The 23,635-nt window shown below is 41.2% G+C and overlaps 1 protein-coding gene across 1 annotated transcript; it reads right to left on the bottom strand.

The window, feature by feature from the left end:
* Positions 1 to 2,574: 2,574 nt before the first annotated feature.
* LOC146670051 (uncharacterized) lies at positions 2,575 to 8,660 on the bottom strand. Its single transcript, XM_085407956.1, has 4 exons — positions 8,531 to 8,660; positions 7,812 to 7,957; positions 3,310 to 3,537; positions 2,575 to 2,987 (listed from the first exon to the last, which is right to left on the bottom strand). Exons 2-4 carry the CDS (start codon positions 7,909 to 7,911, stop codon positions 2,818 to 2,820), a joined length of 498 nt encoding a protein of 165 aa, XP_085264082.1. The 5' UTR covers positions 7,912 to 7,957; positions 8,531 to 8,660; the 3' UTR covers positions 2,575 to 2,817.
* Positions 8,661 to 23,635: the final 14,975 nt, after the last annotated feature.

Below are 23,635 nucleotides of genomic sequence, written 5' to 3'. Positions count from 1 at the left end.
GGTGACATGTTTCTACATTTTCTGTTTTCTTGTACTTGTGGTAGCCGACAATACCCACACTACAGTGGTCACCACCACTCCTCAGCAGTACCCCCAGCAGCCGATTGCATTACCTGGACCCTCCCAGGGAGTGCCCTACCAGTCAGCAACTCTTCAGCCCTTGCTTTGCAGCTCAGTATGATTACCCAGCTCAGAGCCATGTCCACATCGCCCTATCATGGACAGCCATTCCCACTGGGACCACCTGGAAGCAAGTGAGAAAACTTTGCATCTGTGTAAATACTAATGGAAACACCCTGACAAACACCAAAAATGAAGAAAAAAGAAAAAAAATCAGATTTTGAATTCAAAGATCTCATAAATGTCTTAGCATAAATGTCCAAAATAAAAAGATATTTTAGGGTTGTAGATTTCTTTAGGAAACAGGGGTTTTAGGATAAGATAACTTATTACACATGCCACTCTCTAGAAACAAAAAAACATTTTATTTGCAGATATCACAAATACATTTTGTATATTTTATTTTTTTCAAAATATTTGTAATAAGATAATAGGGTGGAAATGCTGCTGCGTCATATTTATTGTTGTGTTGCAGAATTGCAGTTGTTGTTTGTGCAGGTGTGTCAAATCATTTTCAGTATGTTTGTTCTCATGCTTAGTTCACTTTCTGTTTCCAGTTGGTTCTGCCTACAGTTCACAGCTGATGCCTTACGGCCAGGTTGAATTCACCCATGCACAGCCGACATACCCTCTGAAACCTCTGGACCAGCAGCAGCCTGATGCACCACCTGCTAGCACAGCCTTCCAACCTCAGACTGCACCACCACCCTAGGCTGGATAGTGCACATATAAGTGCCTCAATCAGCGTTTGTGAACTCGGCTGAATTGGAAGTATGTACTTCGAATCAAGATCTAGACTAACTTGGTTTGTGTATTTGTAGGAATGTTATGGTGCATTTTAATAGTTTCTAAGTAAAAGAATTAAAATGAGTTTTTTACTGTACTGTGTAAGTTCATGGGAACAAAATGAAAGTGTGTGAGTTTTATCACTGGAGGATTTATGCTGGAAAGTCAACCACTCATAGTTTAAAAAAAATCAAAATCAACTTAATTAACATCAACAATATTGTTTTTTATAATAATACAAGTATGTTGCACACATTAAATAGAAGAAACCATTGTGCCTTCCAGGCACATTACCTGCGAAAGCATGTGTGTAATTTACATTGCCTCCAAATATACGTTTCTGCTTTCTAACTGTAAATAACTGTCATCGTGAATGCTGTTGACTCAAATGATCCAAAATGGTTTGGGGTGCCTTTTTAAAAAAATAAATGCTGCCATTGAACCTTATTTTTGACATTCTCACAACACGAACTCTTTTATCTTTGATGTTGTTTGAACTTATTAAAATGTATACAAGTGGACTTTTGTTTATGTGCTGTTTCATTTCTAATTTTGTGTAAAAAGAGGGGAAAAAAAGAAAATGACTTGAAAAATCATTAGCACAAAATAGCTCGGTCACGCTTCTTACTGAGAAAAAGCGTTTGTAGGTAGTCATTTATAAGAATGCCTTTATTTTGCATAGATTTTGCTTTTACAATTTCAGATGAAACACCATCCGGGGCGATCGTGGCTCAAGAGTTGGGAGTTCGCCTTGTAATCGGAAGGTTGCCGGTTCGAGCCCTGGCTTGGACAGTCTCGGTCGTTGTATCCTTGGGCAAGACACTTCACCCGTTACCTACTGGTGGTGGTCAGAGGGCCCGTGCCGCCAGTGTCCGGCAGCCTCACCTCTGTTAGTGCGCCCCAGGATGGCTGTGGCTACGACGTAGCTTACCATCACCAGTGTGTGGATGACTGGTTGTGTAAAGCGCTTTGGGGTCCTTAGGGACTAGTAAAGCGCTATACAAATACAGGCCATTTACCAGACAGCACACCATGCACTTTCTCTAAAATGTTTTCATGTATCACTTAGGTACTGTAGAATATCCCCAAGACTGTTAGGCTACAGTACAACATCTGTTAAATCTGTGTTCAGTAACATCACAGAAACACAAACAGAAACTGGTGATCACACACTCACCGCCCATTTTTGAACAGACTTGGCAAGGTGCTGCATTCCTCTGAGACTTTGGCCCATATTAACACAATGGCGTCACACAGTTGCTACAAATTCATCCCAAAGGTCTTCTGTTGGGTGGAGATCTGGTGACTGTGGAGACCATATAAATACACAAAACTCCAGGATCATTCTTGTCTTTATATGGGGACTATGCAGATGAATAGAGCTGCCACAGCCACTAGAGGACCCCCAAACTGCATGTTCAACCTCAATATATTTTGGGAGTTTGAAAATGACCTGTCTTTATTTGTAGCTGGCTCTATAGCCACGTCACGTGTTTAGTGAAGCACTTCTATGACTAAAAATTAAATTTAGGTTAAAAAAAATCAAGCTTCAATGATACAGAGACTGTGTCCTGTGTAATCACTACAAATTATTTTTTTGTTAGCACTTTGATATTTCTCTTGAAAAAAGTCTCAAAGTCTTTGTATTGTTTTAAATGTGATCTTTATGTTATTTGCACATCACTGCATTCAGTAATTGTTTACATTTTGTACAGCGTTTCCAACCATTTTGGAAATGAGGCTATAAGATGGGGAAAAAAATAAACGCCTTAGCAGGGAAGTCTTCTGTCCATGTGAACACAAAAAACATAACAAACAACAACTTTCCCTGTGTACAAGGCTTAGTTTGTCAAATTGAATTAAATAATGAATTAACAACAGGTGGTAAATTTTTTCTGTCTGATTGATACACTAAGTATCCAGCCTATATGGCAGAACAAATTCCTGGTTGTTTGCCGAGCTGGCGAGGAAGTCTGAGCTGTCAGTTAGAGCATTGGACTGTGGCTGGGCTGGAGGCTTTGAAGGGCACTCTGGCTGGCTGGAAGATTGGTTGATTGGTTGCAGAGGATAGGTGGGACCAACTGGAAAAAGAGAAGTTGGCATGAGATTGAAAATGCCATAAGATCTGTAATGTAAGAATCAATATTATCTAGCAGCAATGTCCACTCTAGTGTCTGATTACAGTTACTCAGAAGAGCAGAAAATGCAAAATAACTCTGCAGACCTTTGACACCATTTACTCAAGGTTGGTGTGCAGTGCATTTCTGCAAGAACTCTGTGTAAGCCTTGCAGCATTCAACAAACTGATTGCTTAGAATAATAATAAATCATTAAAAAATATATTTTAGATCGATCGATCGATCGATCGATAGATCGATAGATAGTGTTCAAATCCACACTCACTTGCATCCTGATACGATGGTGGTGGCGTAAATGGCTGTTCATGGCTGAGTGGTATGGTCATGAGCACAGCTTGATTGCCAGGCATAGCTGGGTAACCAGGGTGCCCTGGTACTGGCTGGTAGGGCACTCTCTGATAGGACTGAGGGGGTACTGGGTACTGAGGGTACTGCTGTGGATACTGCTGAGGTGTGGCAGTGACCAAGGTGTGGGTAGCAGCAGCCACCTCAGCTGTAAGCAAACAAATAACAATACATGAGAAATGTGGTACTTCTAAGTTATTTATAGCTTGGGTTGTTTTATGTGTATTGAATAATACAGCTATGATCTGAATTATTCAGGTGTGAGGGGGAAAAATTGCTTCCATAAACATTCTTCAACACTCACAGAAATAAAGATGATGAAAGACTGTTTAAAATTCTACTAATTTTATATCCTGTTTATGTTTTTAAAATCTGTTTATATCCAGTTCTTCTTGTACACATTAGGAGTTAAATGCATGGAACAAAGGTCAAGGAAACAGAAATCTCAGCTTTTGTTCTGACTATGAATACAGACCTCAAATTAATAAATTATAAATGATTAATGTAAACATATGCAACTCATGTCAGGTTAAATCCTCATAATATAATAATATCAGACATACACAGCAAATACATGCTAGCTTTACTATGTTTGGCAGCGTCAAAGATTGAAAAATTTGGGGGAAAGGCTGCTGTAATGGGTCAAAATTATCTCAAAAGAAATTCCGCTATTCTTTCTTTTTGTATCCAGGAGGACACAAATATATGAAAAATCAACAAACATAAAGAAACTCCAGTTGTTTAATGTCAGAAAGACAACAGCATTGTTTAGGAAAAAGCACTCACAGATCAAGTGTTATGCACTTAATGAGACAAATGATACCACTTCTCCCACTGGAGTAAATAACTTTAAAAAGGCCTGGGAATCTTTTTGGACTTCCTAAAAAACTTGGAAGTGAAAGAGATAACTTATGGATAGATGTTTAATGACCCGGCAGTATTTACTTTGTTATATGTTCTAAACCAACTCAGAACCTTCTTTTTTGATTCGCACCACCCTCTGAAACACAAACTCAGGGTAATCAGGACCCTGCAACACCGGGCAGAAAAGATTCCCTCTGAGCCAGAAGGGAAAGAAAAGAAACACATGGGTACAGAAAGTTCTTAAAACATGTGGTTATAACAACAGAAATAATCACATTACATACGGAACAACACTGTCATTCCTTATGTAGCAGGTTTATCAGAGAAACTGCAAGCATGACATCCCAGTGCACTTCAAATCAAGCCTCACCCTCAGACAAAAACAGATTGATCCCAAGGGCAAGACTCCAAAACACAAGCTAAACAACATAGTGTATGCTGTGCAGTGCAGCGAGGAGTGGAGAAACCAAACAGCCACTGCATAAATGCATGGCACAAAATAAAAGAGACACCTCAACAGTACAAGACTCTGCATCTAAAGGTCAAAGGTCACTCTTTTGAGGATGCCAGTGTTGACATGCTGCACAGAGAAGACAGATGGTTTGAAAGATGAGTGAAAGAGGCCATCTACGTCCGCTGTGAGCGACCATCTTTGAACAGAGTGGGTGGCTTACAAAACCAAACTCTGCCACCCGCAATGCAGTTTTGACATCCCTTCAACGCGCTTCAACCCTGACATCTTGCATCAGGTGACCTCAGTAAACCACATGACAGGATGAGGCAAGGTCTCATAGTGCTTTCACCCGAAACCTCTGGTGATAACGACGGAAACCTTTTTTACACCTTTGCTCATGTGATGATGCACATGATTAATAGTGGGTCAACAACCGTCCTGAGGGGCACCCCCACCAGAGTTACCTGCTCCACCTTTTGGTTTTAGAACTGAAGAATCCTCTTGGATGAGAGCGGAAACATCTTCACAAAACAGTTTGGAAAACTTTCTTTCCAAGCCCCTTGGACTACTGTGACCAGGATGACTGAGATCCTGCACAACCAAACGTGTTTTTGTCTTTATGATTATGTAGTTTTGAAGTATGTAGACTGGTATAGGATTGCATATTTTAATTTAAAGCCGATTGTTTGATTAATAGAAAGAAGAATATGTTAGTTAACATGGAATATCAGTTCCTGACGCTTACAGACAAAACAAACCCATTTGAATTTTCACAATCTAAATAAGCTCTCTGAAACATAAATTAAGGATTTATCATTTATATATTCACATCAAATAGGCTATTTAGACCTTATGAATTGATCTACAGTTCAAAATGTATTGTATACTCTTATTAGGAGGGAATTCATATTATGAAGACATACAATAAGAACATCATGTAAGGGTTAAGTGTGTAGAGAATCAGAGAAACACTGGGGATTCTTTATTATCATACTCAAAATATGAATTCATCTGTGTTTAAGTACAGTGAAAATGAAAGCATGAACCAAGAAAACAAAACTGGTGGGAAAAGAGGTTGTTTTCAACACAACATCAGTCATCACAACCACTTCCTGTAAATAACATTTATCTGATATTGCCTAGTTAAGAAAGTTAAGAGTTTCAAGGTTACAAATATATTAATGTATGAGGCAAACATTTCGAAAAGCTCATAACAAAGAAGAATTCATCACATTTTGTTATGTTCTAAAGCTGTGAAGATTTTTAAATAGCCTTGTTTGCTGATGGACATCTACACATAAATATCGACTAAGATCAACTCTTATGTGTTATCTTAAAGAATGAACAGCAAAAGTTTAACAGCGGGGCAGAAGAAACAAGATGCTCAAGACAAACTGGAACGTCTGCTGCTCAGAGGCAGAGCTGTTCATCCTTTGCACTGACCACAATTCATTTGCAGGAGCATTAAAAAAGAAACAGCAGAAACCACAACTAAGCATAGCACACAGTATGTTCACACCTGTCATTTCTATTTATATTCTGGGAAAAATAAATAAAGCTCACTATGGAGGGTTTATAGTGAATGCAGCATCAATGCTAGCTCAGTGGGTGTTTTAATAAACCAAAGTGAAAATGTTCTATCGTTTTGTTGCTTTCAGTGGAAATACTGAAGTCAACATTGGTTCCAATTTCCCCACACAGTCTCTGGCAATTTACTTCCTTAAAAAAAAAAAACAGCCACAAATCACAAATTTCCATTTCTTTTTTTTTTTTTAATTTCATCTGTTAGTTCACATCTGAATTTTATTCAGAATTTTTCAGAATTTGAGAGAAAATAGTGAATTTTTCAGGATGACTTTCAGTAATTACTGAGTGTGGTGAATACAGGATGAACAGATATAAACGGCAGTTTCCATATTTCCCATAGGTATAAAATAAGTGTATGATGAACTGAATTATTGGTTGTGGTATTTTGATGACATTTAACAGAAGAAGGGAAAAAAATAGACACGCACAACAAACGACTGCTGCACCCACACAGCTGTTTTGAAGCACCATAAGAGGTCACTGAAAAAGCAAAGGTTTAGTCAAAAAGAACCTTAATGTCAAATGAGGAACTTCACAGCTCAGCAAAGTTAGCAAATCCTCTGTATGTATGTTATTACCCTCTGTATGATGCTGTGATTTTGACACATTAGATCAGTTTGTGCTCTGTGTCTCAGTTCTTGTGTTTCTTGTCAGAGCAAACCTCTGCAGTAATGAAAGTCATGTGGTGGGTGAGCCAACAGACTTCAAGGGTAGCGTTTCAACCCTGTTCTCATGCAGGTGACCTACAAATGTGCAACAGCACGTTGCTCAACATCTTCACCTGCGTACAAGCTGTCGATAACTATTAGGAGTGATGTGGGTCAGGGTGAGCTTGTTCTCAGAGTTTGCAGACATACTTCATCTGTTTGAGTGTGACTGATATTTCAGTTTTGTGTATATTTTATCATGCAGACAGGATGTAAAATCCAGTATCTCTTTTATTTTTCAGTGTTTGACTCGTTTTTTCTGACATGGTGCTATTCACTAACTGAGAACATTCCTCCATTCAAAGGAACTGGGCTGCCATTTTTATACAACTAGTACTGGTTTCTTTACTACTTGTCACTTGTTGTGCTTAAATACTGTTCTTTAACATAAAATTGAGTGACTCCTTACATGTTTCAGATCATAACTGACGTGGTTTGAAATAGTTCTCGACTTAGTCTGGTCCTGAATTATATGAGCAGATTTCCTAAAGGAAAATTTGAGGGACTCAACCTTATGGATGGTTGGGGGGGGGGGGGGGGGGGGGGGGGGGGGGGGGGGGGTTGGAAAGACCCCAAGTTGCTCTCTGATGCAATTGGGTGCGATGGTTCATGCGTACACTGGCATGCCTTACTTTGTTTTTATGACAGCGCAGACCTGTTCGCAGAGACTTTACATCACAATGCTCAATGCATCTCCAGCCATCCATGTTAACATCCACAGCAGAGCGTAATCAATGCTTAACAAATTCCCTACCACACATACACGTCCACACAAAAGAAAGTATCAGCTGTTGGCCATGGAGTACTTACAGTTTGGATTGGCAGCGCTCCTGCACAGACAGCTGCAGGTGAAGAAACAGCACCAGAAGACAATGCCGAGTATAACATAGAGTAAGTTAAAGTCATTCATGACAGCAATAACAGGGAGAAGTGGAAGTGTATGATGGGAGTTCAACCTGAAAAGAGAACAAAGAAATTACTGTGCAAAACATTAAACAGAAGAAGAAATTGTTACATTGAAAAGAGTCATATTTTAACCAGCTAACAGTTTGTATAGGGGTGGTGTCAGTGTGTGCTCCTTCCTCAGTCCAGTCCTGTATGATCTTCTGACAAGAGCTGCTTAATATCCTGAAAGTTGAAGTCTTGTACTCCTTATACTTTTGTTTTGATTCTTGCCTGGCTGACTGTCGCATAGTTTGTTCTCACTTTTCATTTTGACTCCTACAAGATACCTTTAAATATTACTGGGAAAGGCACTTTCCCCCCCTGACTTTTATGGAGGCCCTCTTTAGTAGCCTGGAGAATAACAGTGTGCAATTTTCAGTACTTCCAAGCACAATGAAATGACAATAGTTGAAATAGCACAACCTGCACTAGATAGAGGTTGCTACATGCAAACAAAAAACTAAATTCAATGTATTTTAAGTCATATCAAGGCCAGGAGGAACCCTGTCTGTTGGATTGTGTGTCCACAGGTGTTTGTACTTTGCGCCGTAATAAAATGACGGTAAAAGGCATCCAGGTCTTACCATGCAACGACTCTGTGAATGCACTGGAGAAGTGTAGTGGTAGAGTCCTCCGTCAGGAATGAGATATGTGTGTCGACTTTTTATTCTCCCTTAAGATTATCGTGCCATAACGCTGCCCAGAGCAGCTCTGCTAACAGGTTATGGGCCCAGAGCAGCAGGAAAGAGATCCTGTAACTGCCAAAGGAAGGGCAGCGTTTCCTGGAAAGCCGCAGGTTACCGGCAGGTGTTAAAAGTTTGGCACGATTGAGTGAGTAAGCGTTTTTGTGCATCATGAGCAGACGCACGGCAGAGTCGGGCAGTCGATATTCCCGTTTGCAGTTTGATGGAGATGAAAGGAAATATGAGATATGGGAAACGAAGTTCCTTGGTCATCTCAGACTACAAGGTTTGAAAGATGTCATCTTAAAGGCTGAGGGTGATGAAGAAGCCGATGGTGAAGATGACAAAAATGCAGAAGCATATGCAGAGTTGATACAATTTCTGGATGACAAAAGTTTATCGTTAGTTATGAGAGATGCAGTTGATGACGGACGGAAAGCCCTAAAAATTTTGAGAGGTCATTATGCAGGAGTGGGCAAGCCAAGGATCATAAGTCTGTACACCGAACTTACTTCTCTCACAAATGAAAAGAATGAAAGTGTGACGGACTATATTATCCGAGCAGAAGCAATTATCACAGCGTTAAAAAATGCGGGTGAGTCATTAACTGATGGACTTCTGATCGCAATGATAATGAAAGGTCTACCAGAGAGGTTTAAACCCCTGATTGTGCACGTTACACAGAGCGAAGCAAAAATCACATTCTCAGAGTTTAAAGTAAAACTCAGAAGTTATGAAGAAACCGAGAGAATGCGTGCGGCTGTAACTGATGACAACGTAATGAGGACAAAAGTGCAATTAGACCAGGATTCTACTTCATGGCGAGCAGATGACCGAAGATCAAAGAATAATGAGATTGTGTGTTTTAAATGTGGACTAAAGGGACACACTGCAAGAACGTGCCGATCCAGAGTATGGTGCAGTTTTTGCCGGAGTAGTACACACAAAGATGCGATCTGTAGAAGGAAGCTAAGACGGGATGAAGCGAGAGGGGTTGTGGAGAAGGACTACGCGTTCAGGACGGGCTCCGAACCCCAGAGGGTCCCGGACGGCGGCCAAGAGATGCTGAATAACCAGCTACTGGTGGATACGGGAGCGACGTCACATATCTTTACGAAGATCGAGAGTTTTAAGACTTTTGATGACACATTTCGACCCGAGGCTCATTGTGTAGAGTTGGCTGACGGAAGGCGGAGCAGAGGAGCTGCTGAGATAAGTATGATTGACAGTAAAGGACGCAGTCACAAGGTAACATTGAAACAAGCACTCTACATTCCATCGTTTCCACAGGACATTTTGTCAGTAAAAGCAGCTACTAGTAACGGAGCCACTGTGGTTTTCAAACACGGGGACAGTTTTCTTAAACATGTTGATGGAACAAAATTCCCTATATATGAACACGAGAGACTGTTCTTTATAAACACTATGCAAGAGTTTGAAGAGAAATGTAATGGATATTTTGATATGCAAACGTGGCATGAAATTCTAGGACACTGTAATTATGAGGATGTTCAAAATCTGCAAAATGTCGTTGATGGAATGGAAATTAAGGGTAAAATCAACAAAAATATGCAATGTGAAGCCTGTATACAAGGGAAGTTTACTCAAACTAGGAACCGAGAACCAGATGAAAAGGCCAGGGCAGCATTAGAGTTGGTACATACGGATTTAGCTGGTCCGATTACGCCAAACTCTAAAGAAGGGTTTAAGTATGTTTTGTCGTTTGTTGATGATTATTCAGGTGCAACATTTGTATATAATCTGAAAAGCAAAAGTGATACAACTCAAGCAACTGAAAGATTTATTGCAGAGGTGGCGTCATATGGGAAAATCAAGTGCATTCGTTCTGATAATGGAACTGAATTTACAAGCAGACAGTTCAGAGATTTATTAAGTAGACACGGCATTAGGCAGGAAACTTCGGCGCCATATTCGCCTCATCAAAACGGAACAGCAGAGAGGAACTGGCGTACACTTTTTGACATGGCGAGATGCATGTTAGTTGAGAGCGAATTGCCAAAGTCTTTATGGCCATATGCAGTACAAACCGCGGGAGTGATTCGGAACCGATGTTTTAACAAACGCACAGGTCAGACAGCGTATAAGATGTTAACTGGAAAAAGACCTGATCTTTCTAGAATGAAAAAATTCGGATCATTGTGCTATGCTTATAAACAAAATAGGGGAAAGCTGGATCCAAGATGCGACAAAGGTGTTTTCTTGGGATATGACAAAAATAGTCCAGCATATTTGATCTATTTCCCAAAAACCGGGAAAGTTGAAAAGCACAGATTGATAAAAAATACTAAATCCCGCGACAATGGATCAACAAACACAGAGTGATCAGATGTATGAAGATGAGGTTTATGAATCCAGAAAAGATGGTGAACCCAAACAGACGAAGGATGAGGATATTCCAGATGGTAGTGAAAGCAGTCAACTGAGTCCGAGGTTAAAACCGATGATAAAGTAGATGCTGGAGCTACACGTTATCCATCCAGAATCAGAAAGAGACCTGATTATTTGAGTGATTATATCACGGATGTGAAAGAGTGTGAAAATGAACAGATGCAAACCAGTGTTGATTATTGCTACAGATTGTTGTGTGAAATACCCACATCATTTAGCGAAGCTATTGTGTCAAGTGAGTCAAAAGAATGGGGAAAAAGCGATGAATGAAGAAATTCAATCCCTTAAGGAGAATGACACATTTACTTTAACCACTTTACCAGAGGGTAAGAAAGCAGTGGGGGGTAAATGGGTTTATGCCGTTAAAAAGAACTCAGACGGATCAGACAGATATAAAGCTCGATTTGTGGCTAAAGGTTTTAGTCAAACAAAAGGAGTTGATTATGAGGAGACTTTTTCACCGACTGCTAACTTATCGAGTGTGAGAGTTTTGATGCAGAAAGTGGTTCAGGATGATATGTTGGTTCACCAGATGGATGTAAAAACCGCCTATCTACACGCACCAATAAATGAAGAAATATATATACAACAACCAGAAGGTTTTGAGACAGAATCAAGTGAGACTAATAAACTGGTGTACAGACTAAAGAAATCACTTTATGGGCTGAAGCAATCGGGTCGTAACTGGAACCAAACCTTACATGACTATTTAAGCAGTTGTGGATTTAGACAAAATATTGCTGATCACTGTGTGTATTCAAAAGAAACTGAAAGTGAAAAAGTAATCATCATAGTGTGGGTGGATGATTTACTCATTGCAGCTAACAATGAAAATGTGCTTTCAGGCGTGAAAGAAATGCTCTCTTCTAAATTCCAAATGAAAGATCTGGGGAAACTTAACCATTTTCTAGGAATAGATTTTCTTCAAGAAAAAGAATGTGTCAGAATGTCACAGAAAATATATATTGAGAACATTTTAAAGAGATTTAACATGCAAAACTGTAAGCCAAGGTTAACACCCTGTGAACAGAAATGGACTCATTCTGATAAATTCGAGACATTACCAGATGTGAGGAGATATCGTGAAGCGGTAGGATGTCTTATTTATCTGAGCTATTGTACGCGACCTGATTTAAGCTATGTTGTCAGCAAACTGTCACAACATTTCAATGCGCCAACTGTTGATGATTGGACAGCAGTGAAACATGTTCTGAGGTATCTAAAAGGTAGTCGAGATAAAGAACTGTGCTTTAGGAAATGTTCAAGTGGAAAACTAGGTCTACAAGCATACAGTGATGCAGATTGGGCATCCGATGTTTCTGATAGACGCAGTATGACAGGTTATTGTGTAAGCCTAAATGAAAATGGTCCTTTGATATCATGGAAAACCAAAAAGCAGTCAACTACAGCACTATCAACTTGTGAAGCCGAATACATGGCATTAGCAGCAACAGTTCAGGAATGTATGTATTTGACTTATTTGATTCAAGATCTTGATGAGTTTGAGTATGAAATACCTATGATATTGGAGGACAATCAGGGAACAATCGCTTTGTCAAAAAATCCAGTGAACAGACAAAGATGTAAACACATTGATGTGAAATATCATTTTATAAGGTCAGCTGTACATGAAAGGAAAGTGCTCATTGATTACTGTCCAACTGAGTCAATGGTAGCAGATATGATGACGAAACCAGTTTCAAAGTCTAAGTTAGAAAAATTCTCTGTATTTGTGTTTGGAATGTAAGATGTTTTTTCCGGAGGATTGTTTTTCCCCAACCTGTGTACAAGTGGGGGTGTTGGATTGTGTGTCCACAGGTGTTTGTACTTTGCGCCGTAATAAAATGACGGTAAAAGGCTCCGCCCACTTCCCATCCAGGTCTTACCATGCAACGACTCTGTGAATGCACTGGAGAAGTGTAGTGGTAGAGTCCTCCGTCAGGAATGAGATATGTGTGTCGACTTTTTATTCTCCCTTAAGATTATCGTGCCATAACGCTGCCCAGAGCAGCTCTGCTAACACTGTCAATCCTCCAGCAGGCATGTAGAGACACATAGTTTAGGAAAGTTAGCGATAATGTGGGAAACAATCGAACAAACAACAAACCCCCACCACCAACAACAAAAACAACAACTGTGGCTCAACCTTTAGGTGGACTTCAGGTTTCACGTCCTGTTTCTCAACACCAATCGGAGTTTACAACACGCATGCACACACACACCTCTCTGTTCCTCTGCTGTAATTGCACATAGAGAAAAAGGGGAAAAGGGAACCATTTAAAAGAGAAATGATTTACCTTACACGACTGTCTTAAGGGTGATTTATTATAGATTGCAGGATAAAATAGAAAAATAAACAAAGTTGCTATTTTTTTTCTTGTTCGACTTGACAAAGTGCTCCTCGTTAAAAAAAACAAAAACAAAAAAAACATACATTTAAAGGACAGGAGATGGAAATATCATATAAAAGAATTAGTTATTAGTTATGACGATTCACTGCTCAGCGTTGGTTGTAAGAGGTTGTTGATTAAACTTGAGTTCCGTTTCAGAGGCTGTGGTTCTGAGCGCTGCTGAACTGCACGTACAGAAAAATAAGGTGGAACCCCCCCCAATGTTATAGTGTTAGTGAAAGGTTTAAAACACAAACGGTAACGTTAAAAAAAAATAACCTCACTGGCATCGCACCAATAACGGACTGCTTTTATTTTCGGTTTGAAGCCAACATCACAGACTGCATGAGACAGATGAGCTGATGCTGACAAGAACAACAAGTGTTTACAAATTTAAATGATCAAACTTACCGGATACACAAGGGGACAGGATCACACACAAAGCCAGCAATGACAGTTTTAGGGAAGTCTGGTCAGGAACTACTGCTGCAAAGATCTTCTAAATGTGCCACCTTGCTCAGTTCATGTCCCAACCCACTTTTTTCATTCACAGACTATTTATATTCATGATCTATAAGTACGTCTTTATACACGGTCTTTATGAACAACAATGAAGTCACTGGGGACCGGACGTCGGTATTTATTTCATTTTCATCTTTAATATAATAATATTAGTAATAATAAAGATTATTATTATTATTACTGAAAACAAGACAGTAAGAATTGGTAGGCTGCTAATCGATTACTAATCGGCTTTTATTTTGAAAATATTCTTCAGCGCGGTTTGCGGAACCGCACCGGAGCGACTGGGCCACTTTTATTTCAAGTGAGGAAAGAAAGAAAGAAAGAAAGAAATCATAGTAAGCTTAACAGGTCGATTAAATTTTCACTTTAAGGATATTCCACGAAAGAAAGTCAAGACAAACACAAAATGAGTTGTCACAGTCGATTTATTACCGCGGTAAAGTGAGCCGTCATTTGTGAGCCGCGGTCAAGCCAGCCGCCTCCTATCCGCCGCATAAATTTCCTTGCGCTTTTACACCAGTCTTTACGGTAGCGCCTTTTCGCTTTATGTGCCGATTGAAAGACTATACCCGCGCGCGCACAAATTACAATGTAGCAGCCCGATACAGTCAATACAATTATGGAAATGTCAGAAATTCATTAAAAATCATCCTGAGTAGTTGAGGTCCAACTTTCAACACATCCCCCCTCTGGGACACCTACTGTACCTGTGTGCCAGGTTTCACCCAGATTTACTGTAGAATTCCTCAGAAATTAAAGGGTACTTGTATTCAATGCAATACAGCCAATGCACTACAATTGTGTCAATTTTCAAAAATTCATTAAAAATCATCCTGAGTAGTTGATGTCCAACTTTCAACACATCCCCCCTCTGGGACACCTACTGTACCTGTGTGCCAAGTTTCATCCAGATTTACTGTAGAATTCCTCAGAAATTAATGGAAACATTTATTCAATCTAATACAGCCAATGCACTACAATTGTGTCAATTTTCAAAAATTCATTAAAAATCATCCTGAGTAGTTGATGTCCAACTTTCAACAGATTCCTTCTCTGGGACACCTACTGTACCTGTGTGCCAGGTTTCAGCCAGATTTACTGTAGAATTCCTCAGAAATTAAAGGGTACTTGTATTCAATGCAATACAGCCAATACACTATAATTATGTCAATTTTCAAAAATTCATTAAAAATCATCCTGAGTAGTTGATGTCCAACTTTCAACACATCCCCCCCTCTGGGACACCTACTGTACCTGTGTGCCAAGTTTCATCCAGATTTACTGTAGAATTCCTCAGAAATTAATGGAAACATTTATTCAATCTAATACAGTCAGTACAATAGAATTATGTCATTTTTCAAAAATTCATGAAAAATCATCCTGAGTAGTTGATGTCCAACTTTCAACACATCCCTCCTCTAGGACACCTACTGTACCTGTGTGCCAAGTTTCATCCAGATTTACTGTAGAATTCCTCAGAAATTAATGGAAACATTTATTCAATCTAATACAGCCAATACACTACAAATGTGTCAATTTTCAAAAATTCATTAAAAATCATCCTGAGTAGTTGATGTCCAACTTTCAACACATCCCTCCTCTAGGACACCTACTGTACCTGTGTGCCAAGTTTCATCCAGATTTACTGTAGATTTCCTCAGAAATTAATGGAAACATTTATTCAATCTAATACAGCCAATACACTACAATTGTGTCAATTTTCAAAAATTCATTAAAAATCATCCTGAGTAGTTGATGTCCAACTTTCAACACATCCCTCCTCTAGGACACCTACTGTACCTGTGTGCCAAGTTTCATCCAGATTTACTGTAGATTTCCTCAGAAATTAATGGAAACATTTATTCAATCTAATACAGCCAATACACTACAATTGTGTCAATTTTCAAAAATTCATTAAAAATCATCCTGAGTAGTTGATGTCCAACTTTCAACACATCCCTCCTCTAGGACACCTACTGTACCTGTGTGCCAAGTTTCATCCAGATTTACTGTAGAATTCCTCAGAAATTAATGGAAACATTTATTCAATCTAATACAGTCAGTACAATAGAATTATGTCATTTTTCAAAAATTCATTAAAAATCATCCTGAGTAGTTGATGTCCAACTTTCAACAGATTCCTTCTCTGGGACACCTACTGTACCTGTGTGCCAAGTTTCATCCAGATTCACTGTAAAATTACTCAGAAATTAATGGACATTTATATGCAATTCAATACAGCCAATACACTACAATTATGGAAATTTCAGAAATTCATTAAAAATCATCCTGAGTAGTTGAGGTCCAACTTTCAACACATCCCTCCTCCGGGAAACCTGCTGTACGTCTGGGCCAAGTTTCAGCCAGATTTACTGTAATATTCTTCAGAAATTGCAGGGAACTTATGTTCAGTGCAAGAAAGGCTGAAAGACGACCACCACTGAACAAGACACACAAGCTGAAACGTCAAGACTGGGCCAAGAAATATCTCAAGACTGATTTTTCTAAGGTTTTATGGACTGATGAAATGAGAGTGAGTCTTGATGGGCCAGATGGATGGGCCCGTGGCTGGATTGGTAAAGGGCAGATAGCTCCAGTCTGACTCAGACGCCAGCAAGGTGGAGGTGGAGTACTGGTTTGGGCTGGTATCATTAAAGATGAGCTTGTGGGGCCTTTTCGGGTTGAGGATGGAGTCAAGCTCAACTCCCAGTCCTACTGCCAGTTTCTGGAAGACACCTTCTTCAAGCAGTGGTACAGGAAGAAGTCTGCATCCTTCAAGAAAAACATGATTTTCATGCAGGACAATGCTCCATCACACGCGTCCAAGTACTCCACAGCGTGGCTGGCAAGAAAGGGTATAAAAGAAGAAAAACTAATGACATGGCCTCCTTGTTCACCTGATCTGAACCCCATTGAGAACCTGTGGTCCATCATCAAATGTGAGATTTACAAGGAGGGAAAACAGTACACCTCTCTAAACAGTGTCTGGGAGGCTGTGGTTGCTGCTGCACGCAATGTTGATGGTGAACAGATCAAAACACTGACAGAATCCATGGATGGCAGGCTTTTGAGTGCCCTTGCAAAGAAAGGTGGCTATATTGGTCGCTGATTTGTTGTTGTTTTGTTTTTGAATGTCGGCGAGGATTCCGCACGGCACGCCCCTCCATTCACCTTGCGAATCTCCGCTCTCTTCCAAACAAAGTCGACGAATTACTGCTCTTAAACCGGACTAACAAGGACTTTGCACGCTCTGCTGCCCTCTGCTTCACTGAAACCTGGCTCAGTGAGCGAGTCCCAGACGCTGTCTTAAATCTGCCGGGCTTCCAACTTCACCGGGCGGACCGCGAAACAGAGCTCTCAGGGAAAACAAAGGGTGGTGGAGTCTGCTTCTACATTAATGAAGGTTGGTGTACTGATGTCACAGTGTTACAGAAACACTGCAGCCCACACTTGGAAAGTTTTCTCATCAACTGTAAACCTTTTTATTCACCGCGGGAGTTTTCTTCCTTCATGCTGGTCGGAGTTTACATCCCTCCACAGGCCAACGCGAACAACGCACTGTGCGAGCTGGCTGACCAGATTACTACCCTGGAGAGGAAATTCCCGGATTCCTTTACAATTATTCTTGGGGATTTTAACAGAGCAAACCTAAACTACGAACTCCCTAAATACAGACAGCATATAGACTGCCCCACCAGGGACAACATCATACTGGATCACTGCTACACCACTCTAAAAGATGCCTATCGCTCTGTGCCCCGGGCAGCTTTGGGACATTCTGATCACTGCATGGTCCATCTTATTCCAGTTTATAGGCAAAAACTCAAACGTGCCAAGCCTGTAGTCAAAACTGTGAAGAAGTGGACTAACGCAGCAAAGCAGGAACTGCAGGACTGTTTTGACTCCACTGATTGGACTGTTTTTGAAGCTGCATCTGAGAACCTAGATGAGCTCACGGACACTGTGACATCATACATCAGTTTCTGTGAAGACGTGTGTGTGCCAACAAAGACCTTTTGCACATACAACAACAATAAACCATGGTTCACTCCTAAACTCCAACATCTTCGCAAGGCCAAGGAGGACGCTTACAGAAGTGGTGACAGGGTCCTGTACAAGCAAGCCAGGAACACACTGACCAAGGAGATCAAAGCAGCTAAAAGGATCTACTCCCAGAAGCTGGAAGAACGGCTCTCAGCCAACGACCCTGCATCAGTGTGGAGGGGCCTGCAGGAAATCACCAGCTACAGACGCCCCCCACCCACTATTGAAGCAAACAAAGACCTGGCCAACGAGTTAAACACTTTCTATTGCAGGTTTGAGACGGACAGACTCCCACGCCCCACCCTCCCCTCCCCAGGGACATTGCTTCAGACATTGACCCCCAACACACCTTCCACCTCTCCCCCCTTCACCCTGCCCCTCCCCAATCCAGACTCAACGACCACCCCCACCCTCCCCAATCCAGACTCAACGACCACCACCACCCTCTCCATCCCAGACTCAACGACCTCCACCACACCTCTCACCCCCCTTTCCTCCTCCCTGAAACTAAGAATACACACTCAGGATGTGAGCCGACTATTCCAGAAACAGAAGCCCAGGAAAGCCCCCGGACCAGATGGCGTCTCACCCTCCTGCCTCAAAACCTGTGCTGAACAGCTGGCTCCCATCTTTACTCGCATCTTCAACAGATCCCTGGAGCTGTGTGAAGTTCCCTCCTGCTTCAAACGCTCCACCATCATCCCTGTTCCCAAGAAACCCACCATCACAGGACTGGATGACTACAGACCTGTCGCCTTGACGTCTGTGGTCATGAAATCCTTCGAACGACTGGTGTTAGCCCATCTGAAAGACATTACAGGCCACCAGCTGGACCCTCTGCAGTTTGCCTACCGGGCAAACAGGTCAGTGGATGATGCAGTGAACACGGGGCTGCATTACATCCTGCAACACCTTGACTGCCCGGGAACTTATGCCAGGGTCCTGTTTGTGGACTTTAGTTCGGCTTTTAACACCATTGTGCCTGAACTTCTTTCCTCCAAACTCTCCCAGCTCAGCGTGTCACCAGCTACCTGTCAGTGGATCACCAGCTTCCTGACAGACAGAAAGCAACAAGTGAGGCTGGGGGAGATCACCTCTGAAACCCGGTCCCTCAGTATTGGTGCCCCTCAAGGATGTGTCCTCTCACCACTACTGTTCTCCCTCTACACTAACGACTGCACCTCCAATAACTCTGCTGTCAAACTCCTAAAGTTTGCAGATGACACCACTGTCATTGGCCTCATTCAAGATGGTGATGAGTCTGCATACCGGCAGGAAGTTGAGCGGCTGGTACTCTGGTGCAGTCAGCACAATCTGGAGCTGAACACTCTTAAGACTGTAGAGATGACAGTGGACTTCAGGAGACATCCCTCAACTCTGCTCCCCCTCACCATATCAGACAGCCCTGTGTCGACTGTGAAGATCTTCAAGTTCCTGGGTACAACCATCTCCCAGGACCTGAAGTGGGAGACCAACATCAACTCCATCCTCAAAAAGACCCAGCAGAGGATGTACTTCCTGAGACAACTGGGGAAGTACAGTCTTCCACAGGAGCTGCTGATCCAGTTCTACACTGCGGTCATTGAGTCTGTCCTGTGCTCCTCCATCACAGTCTGGTATGGAGCAGCCACTAAACAGGACAGGAGCAGACTGCAGCGGACTGTACGGGCAGCAGAAAGGATCATCAGCGCCCCCCTGCCCTCCATCCAGGATCTGTACCTCTCAAGAACCAGGAAACGGGCAGGGAAAATCATCGCAGACCCCTCACACCCTGCACACAGACTTTTTGATCTGCTGCCCTCTGGCAGACGGTACAGAAGCCTGCAGACCAGGACCATCCGACATAGGAACAGTTTCTTTCCCCTCGCCATCTCCCTTCTTAACAGTTGACCTGTCACACTGCTCCCACTGCCAGACTGCAACTGCACCTTATGTACATTTTGTAGTATTCATTCCACCTCATTCATTTCTGTATTTTATGTATATAAGTTTAGATTCGTTATTTGTAGTTGGTTTACATAGCTTTGTGTATGTATGTGTAATGTGTATATATAGACACTTGTGTGTGTGTGTGTGTGTGTGTGTGTGTGTGTGTGTGTGAGTGTGTGAGATTTACATTGCTGTGCTTGAGAGCCACCATCTACCAGAACCAAATTCCCTGTATGTGTCTGCACATATACTTGGCCAATAAACACGATTCTGATTCTGATTCTGAGATGTATATTTGTGAATGTGGAGATGTTATATTGGTTTCACTGGTAAAAATAAATAATTGAAATGGGTATATATTTGTTTTTTGTTAAGTTGCCTAATAATTATGCACAGTAATAGTCACCTGCACACACAGATATCCCTCTAAAATAACTAAAACTAAAAACAAACTAAAAACTACTTCCAAAAACATTCAGCTTTGATATTAATGAGTTTTTTGGGTTCATTGAGAACATGGTTGTTGTTCAATAATAAAATGATTCCTCAAAAATACAACTTGCCTAATAATTCTGCACTCCCTGTAGGTCTGTTGACAGAGCTCTGTACAGGTCTGCTCGAGCTGACCTGAAAAGGGGTCCCACCTGTCCAGCAACAACACATGGCATGGAATAATAGACATCATAAACCACAGAGGCAGAACTGTGAAAACAGAAAACCTGAGTGTGCAGCTAGCAGAGGACATAAACAGCTTCTTTGCCCGCTTTGAAACACCACAACAGCAGCATTCATCTGCCTCAGCCCTGCTCCCATCCTCATCCTCACCTGGTTCCTGCACCGCTCCATTCACTGTAACGGAGCACGATGTCAGATGAGTGTTCCTAGCAGTGAACCCCAGGAAGGCGTCCAGACGGAATAAGTGGTAAAGTGCTAAGACCATGTGCCCACCAGCTCACCCTCATCTCCACCAGAATCTTCAACCTCTCACTGGATGAAGCAGCCATCCCATCCTGTCTAAAATCAGCCACAATCATCCCAGTACCAAAGAAGTCTCCCATCACCAGCCTGAACTATTATTGCCCTGTGGCCCTCACACCGGTAATCATGAAATGCTTTGAGAGACTAGTCCTTCAGCACACCAAGGATTACCTCCCCCCAGAATTCGACACCCACCAGTTTGCATACCGTGCAAACAGATTCACAGAAGATGCCATCACCCTCCACTCGGTGCTGAGTCACCTAGAACAGCGGCAGAGCTACGCCAGAATGCTCTTTGTGGACTACAGCTCACCCTTCCACCACTCGCCCATTGAGAGCCTACTAACTTACTGCATCACAGTATGGTACAGCAGCTGCACTAAGGCGGATAGAGCCACCCTCCCAGCATGTTTGCAATGAGTAGGAGATGCTCTGTATCTCACTGTACAACTGTATAGTGACAAAGGTATTGGGTTCTTTTCTAAAAATTGCTATAAACAGAGGAACCCAAACTGATGAAAAGTGGCGAATATTTTTTTTCAAATGACTATTTTTAGTGGATTTTTGATATAGAAGCAGAATGACAGAATGTTAAAAGAAGTTACTTTTAGTCATTCTAAGCTGGGCATTGCGTTCTCTGGCTGTTCAAAGCCATGGAACTTTAGACTTTCCAAGCAAATAATGATGGCCATACTGATGTTCTTTTCAGTACATTTTACTTTATGTTCATTTTCATTTTTATGATGTTTCTATTTTTACATAATTCCTCCCACATAGCAAAATTGGTATGGCCTGGATCTGTCCCACACAATGTGCTTACACATGGCCTGCGTACCGCAAAGAATGACGGCCCTATGGTGGCCCAGATCTGGTTTACCAGAGGTGGCCCACACATGAGCCAGCACAAGGCCAGTTGCAGACACACTGCTGGCCCTGTGCTGGCCCAGAACAGTTTCAGCTCTGGCCCCAGATGTCAGCCTAATGTGTACCTTAGCCATGTAAGCCATGTAATAACAACATGTGCTGGAACATAATAGTGCAAAAGTAACATGACGAAACTCTGTTCAGACAGTGAATGGACTGATTCTTATACAGCACTTTTTTACTCACCCATATTACTCAAAGTGCTCTATACAACATGTCACATTCACCCAATCAGGCCAAATGTGGCATGCCATCACATAAACAGTGCCATCTTACCATGCCAGAAGTCAGCCAGCAGTGCCGGCTTGACACCAGATCCAGGCAAGACCCGTCTGCTATGTGGGATGACTTGTTCTTTTGGCATTTTAGTTGTGGATTATGTTTGGACTGTGTCTCTTGCCCTTTCAGTATTGTTTCCTTGTGCTTCTAAGTGTCCCTTTGTTTCTTTTTAGGTTATGTAGTATGGGTTAGAGATATTTTGTATGTTGTTTTTGTTTAATAAATCCGCCTTTTGGATTATTCCCTGATGTGCCTGAGTTCTGTTATTTAGTGTCACTTTGAAAGGACACACATCCAGCATTGACATATAATTGTTCTTTCAATTTTTGATAAAGATTACAGTGAATTGAGATGTAACTTGGCCCAGAGGTACAGTAGGACGCCCAGAGTAAGAAAGTGTTGAAAGTTGGACCTCAACTATTATGGATGATTTTTAATGAATTTTTGAAATTTCCATAATTGTAGTGTATTGGCTGTATTGAATTGCATATAAATGTCCTTTAATTTCTGAGGAATTTTACAGTGAATCTGGATGAAACTTGGCACACAGGTACAGTAGGTGTCCTAGAGGAGGGATGTGTTGAAAGTTGGACATCAACTACTCAGGATGATTTTAATGAATTTTTGAAAATTGACATAATTCTATTGTATTGACTGTATTGAATTGAATATAAGTTTCCTTTAATTTCTGAGGAATTCTACAGTAAATCTGGCTGAAAATTGGCACACAGGTACAGTAGGTGTCCCAGAGAAGGGATGTGTTGAAAGTTGGACATCAACTAATCAGGATGATTTTTAATGAATTTTTGAAAATTGACACAATTGTAGTGTATTGGCTGTATTAGATTGAATAAATGTTTCCATTAATTTCTGAGGAATTCTACAGTAAATCTGGATGAAACTTGGCACACAGGTACAGTAGGTGTCCCTGAGGAGGAATGTGTTGAAAGTTGGACATCAACTACTCAGGATGATTTTTAATGAATTTTTGAAAATTGACACATTTGTAGTGCATTGGCTGTATTAGATTGAATAAATGTTTCCATTAATTTCTGAGGAATTCTACAGTAAATCTGGATGAAACTTGGCACACAGGTACAGTAGGTGTCCCAGAGGGGGGATGTGTTGAAAGTTGGACATCAACTACTCAGGATGATTTTTAATGAATTTTTGAAAATTGACATAATTAAATTGTATTGGCTGACTGCATTGGATACAAGTACCCTTTTATTTCTGAGGAATTCTACAGTAAATCTGGCTGAAACTTGGCACACAGGTACAGTAGGTGTCCCAGAGGGGGGATGTGTTGAAAGTTGGACATCAACTACTCAGGATGATTTTTAATTAATTTCTGAAAATTGACACATTTGTAGTGCATTGGCTGTATTAGATTGAATAAATGTCTCCATTAATTTCTGAGGAATTCTACAGTAAATCTGGATGAAACTTGGCACACAGGTACAGTAGGTGTCCTAGAGGAGGGATGTGTTGAAAGTTGGACATCAACTACTCAGGATGATTTTTCATG

Source organism: Rhamphochromis longiceps, linkage group LG5 (assembly GCF_057381845.1).
Source record: "Rhamphochromis longiceps isolate RC_006_pf linkage group LG5, R_longiceps_female_GT1.1, whole genome shotgun sequence".
NCBI lineage: Eukaryota > Metazoa > Chordata > Actinopteri > Cichliformes > Cichlidae > Rhamphochromis > Rhamphochromis longiceps.
Note: the sequence above shows the minus strand (reverse complement) of the source record. Positions and strands in the feature narration are given on the sequence as shown.

Excerpts from the sequence above, each read along its gene's own strand:
- LOC146670051 (XM_085407956.1), bottom strand. The coding sequence starts at position 7,911 with ATGAATGACTTTAACTTACTCTATGTTATACTCGGCATTGTCTTCTGG. Across the intron at positions 3,538-7,811 it reads GAGCGCTGCCAATCCAAACT|CTGAGGTGGCTGCTGCTACC; the intron begins GTAAGTACTCCA and ends GTTTGCTTACAG. Across the intron at positions 2,988-3,309 it reads ACCATCGTATCAGGATGCAA|TTGGTCCCACCTATCCTCTG; the intron begins GTGAGTGTGGAT and ends CTCTTTTTCCAG.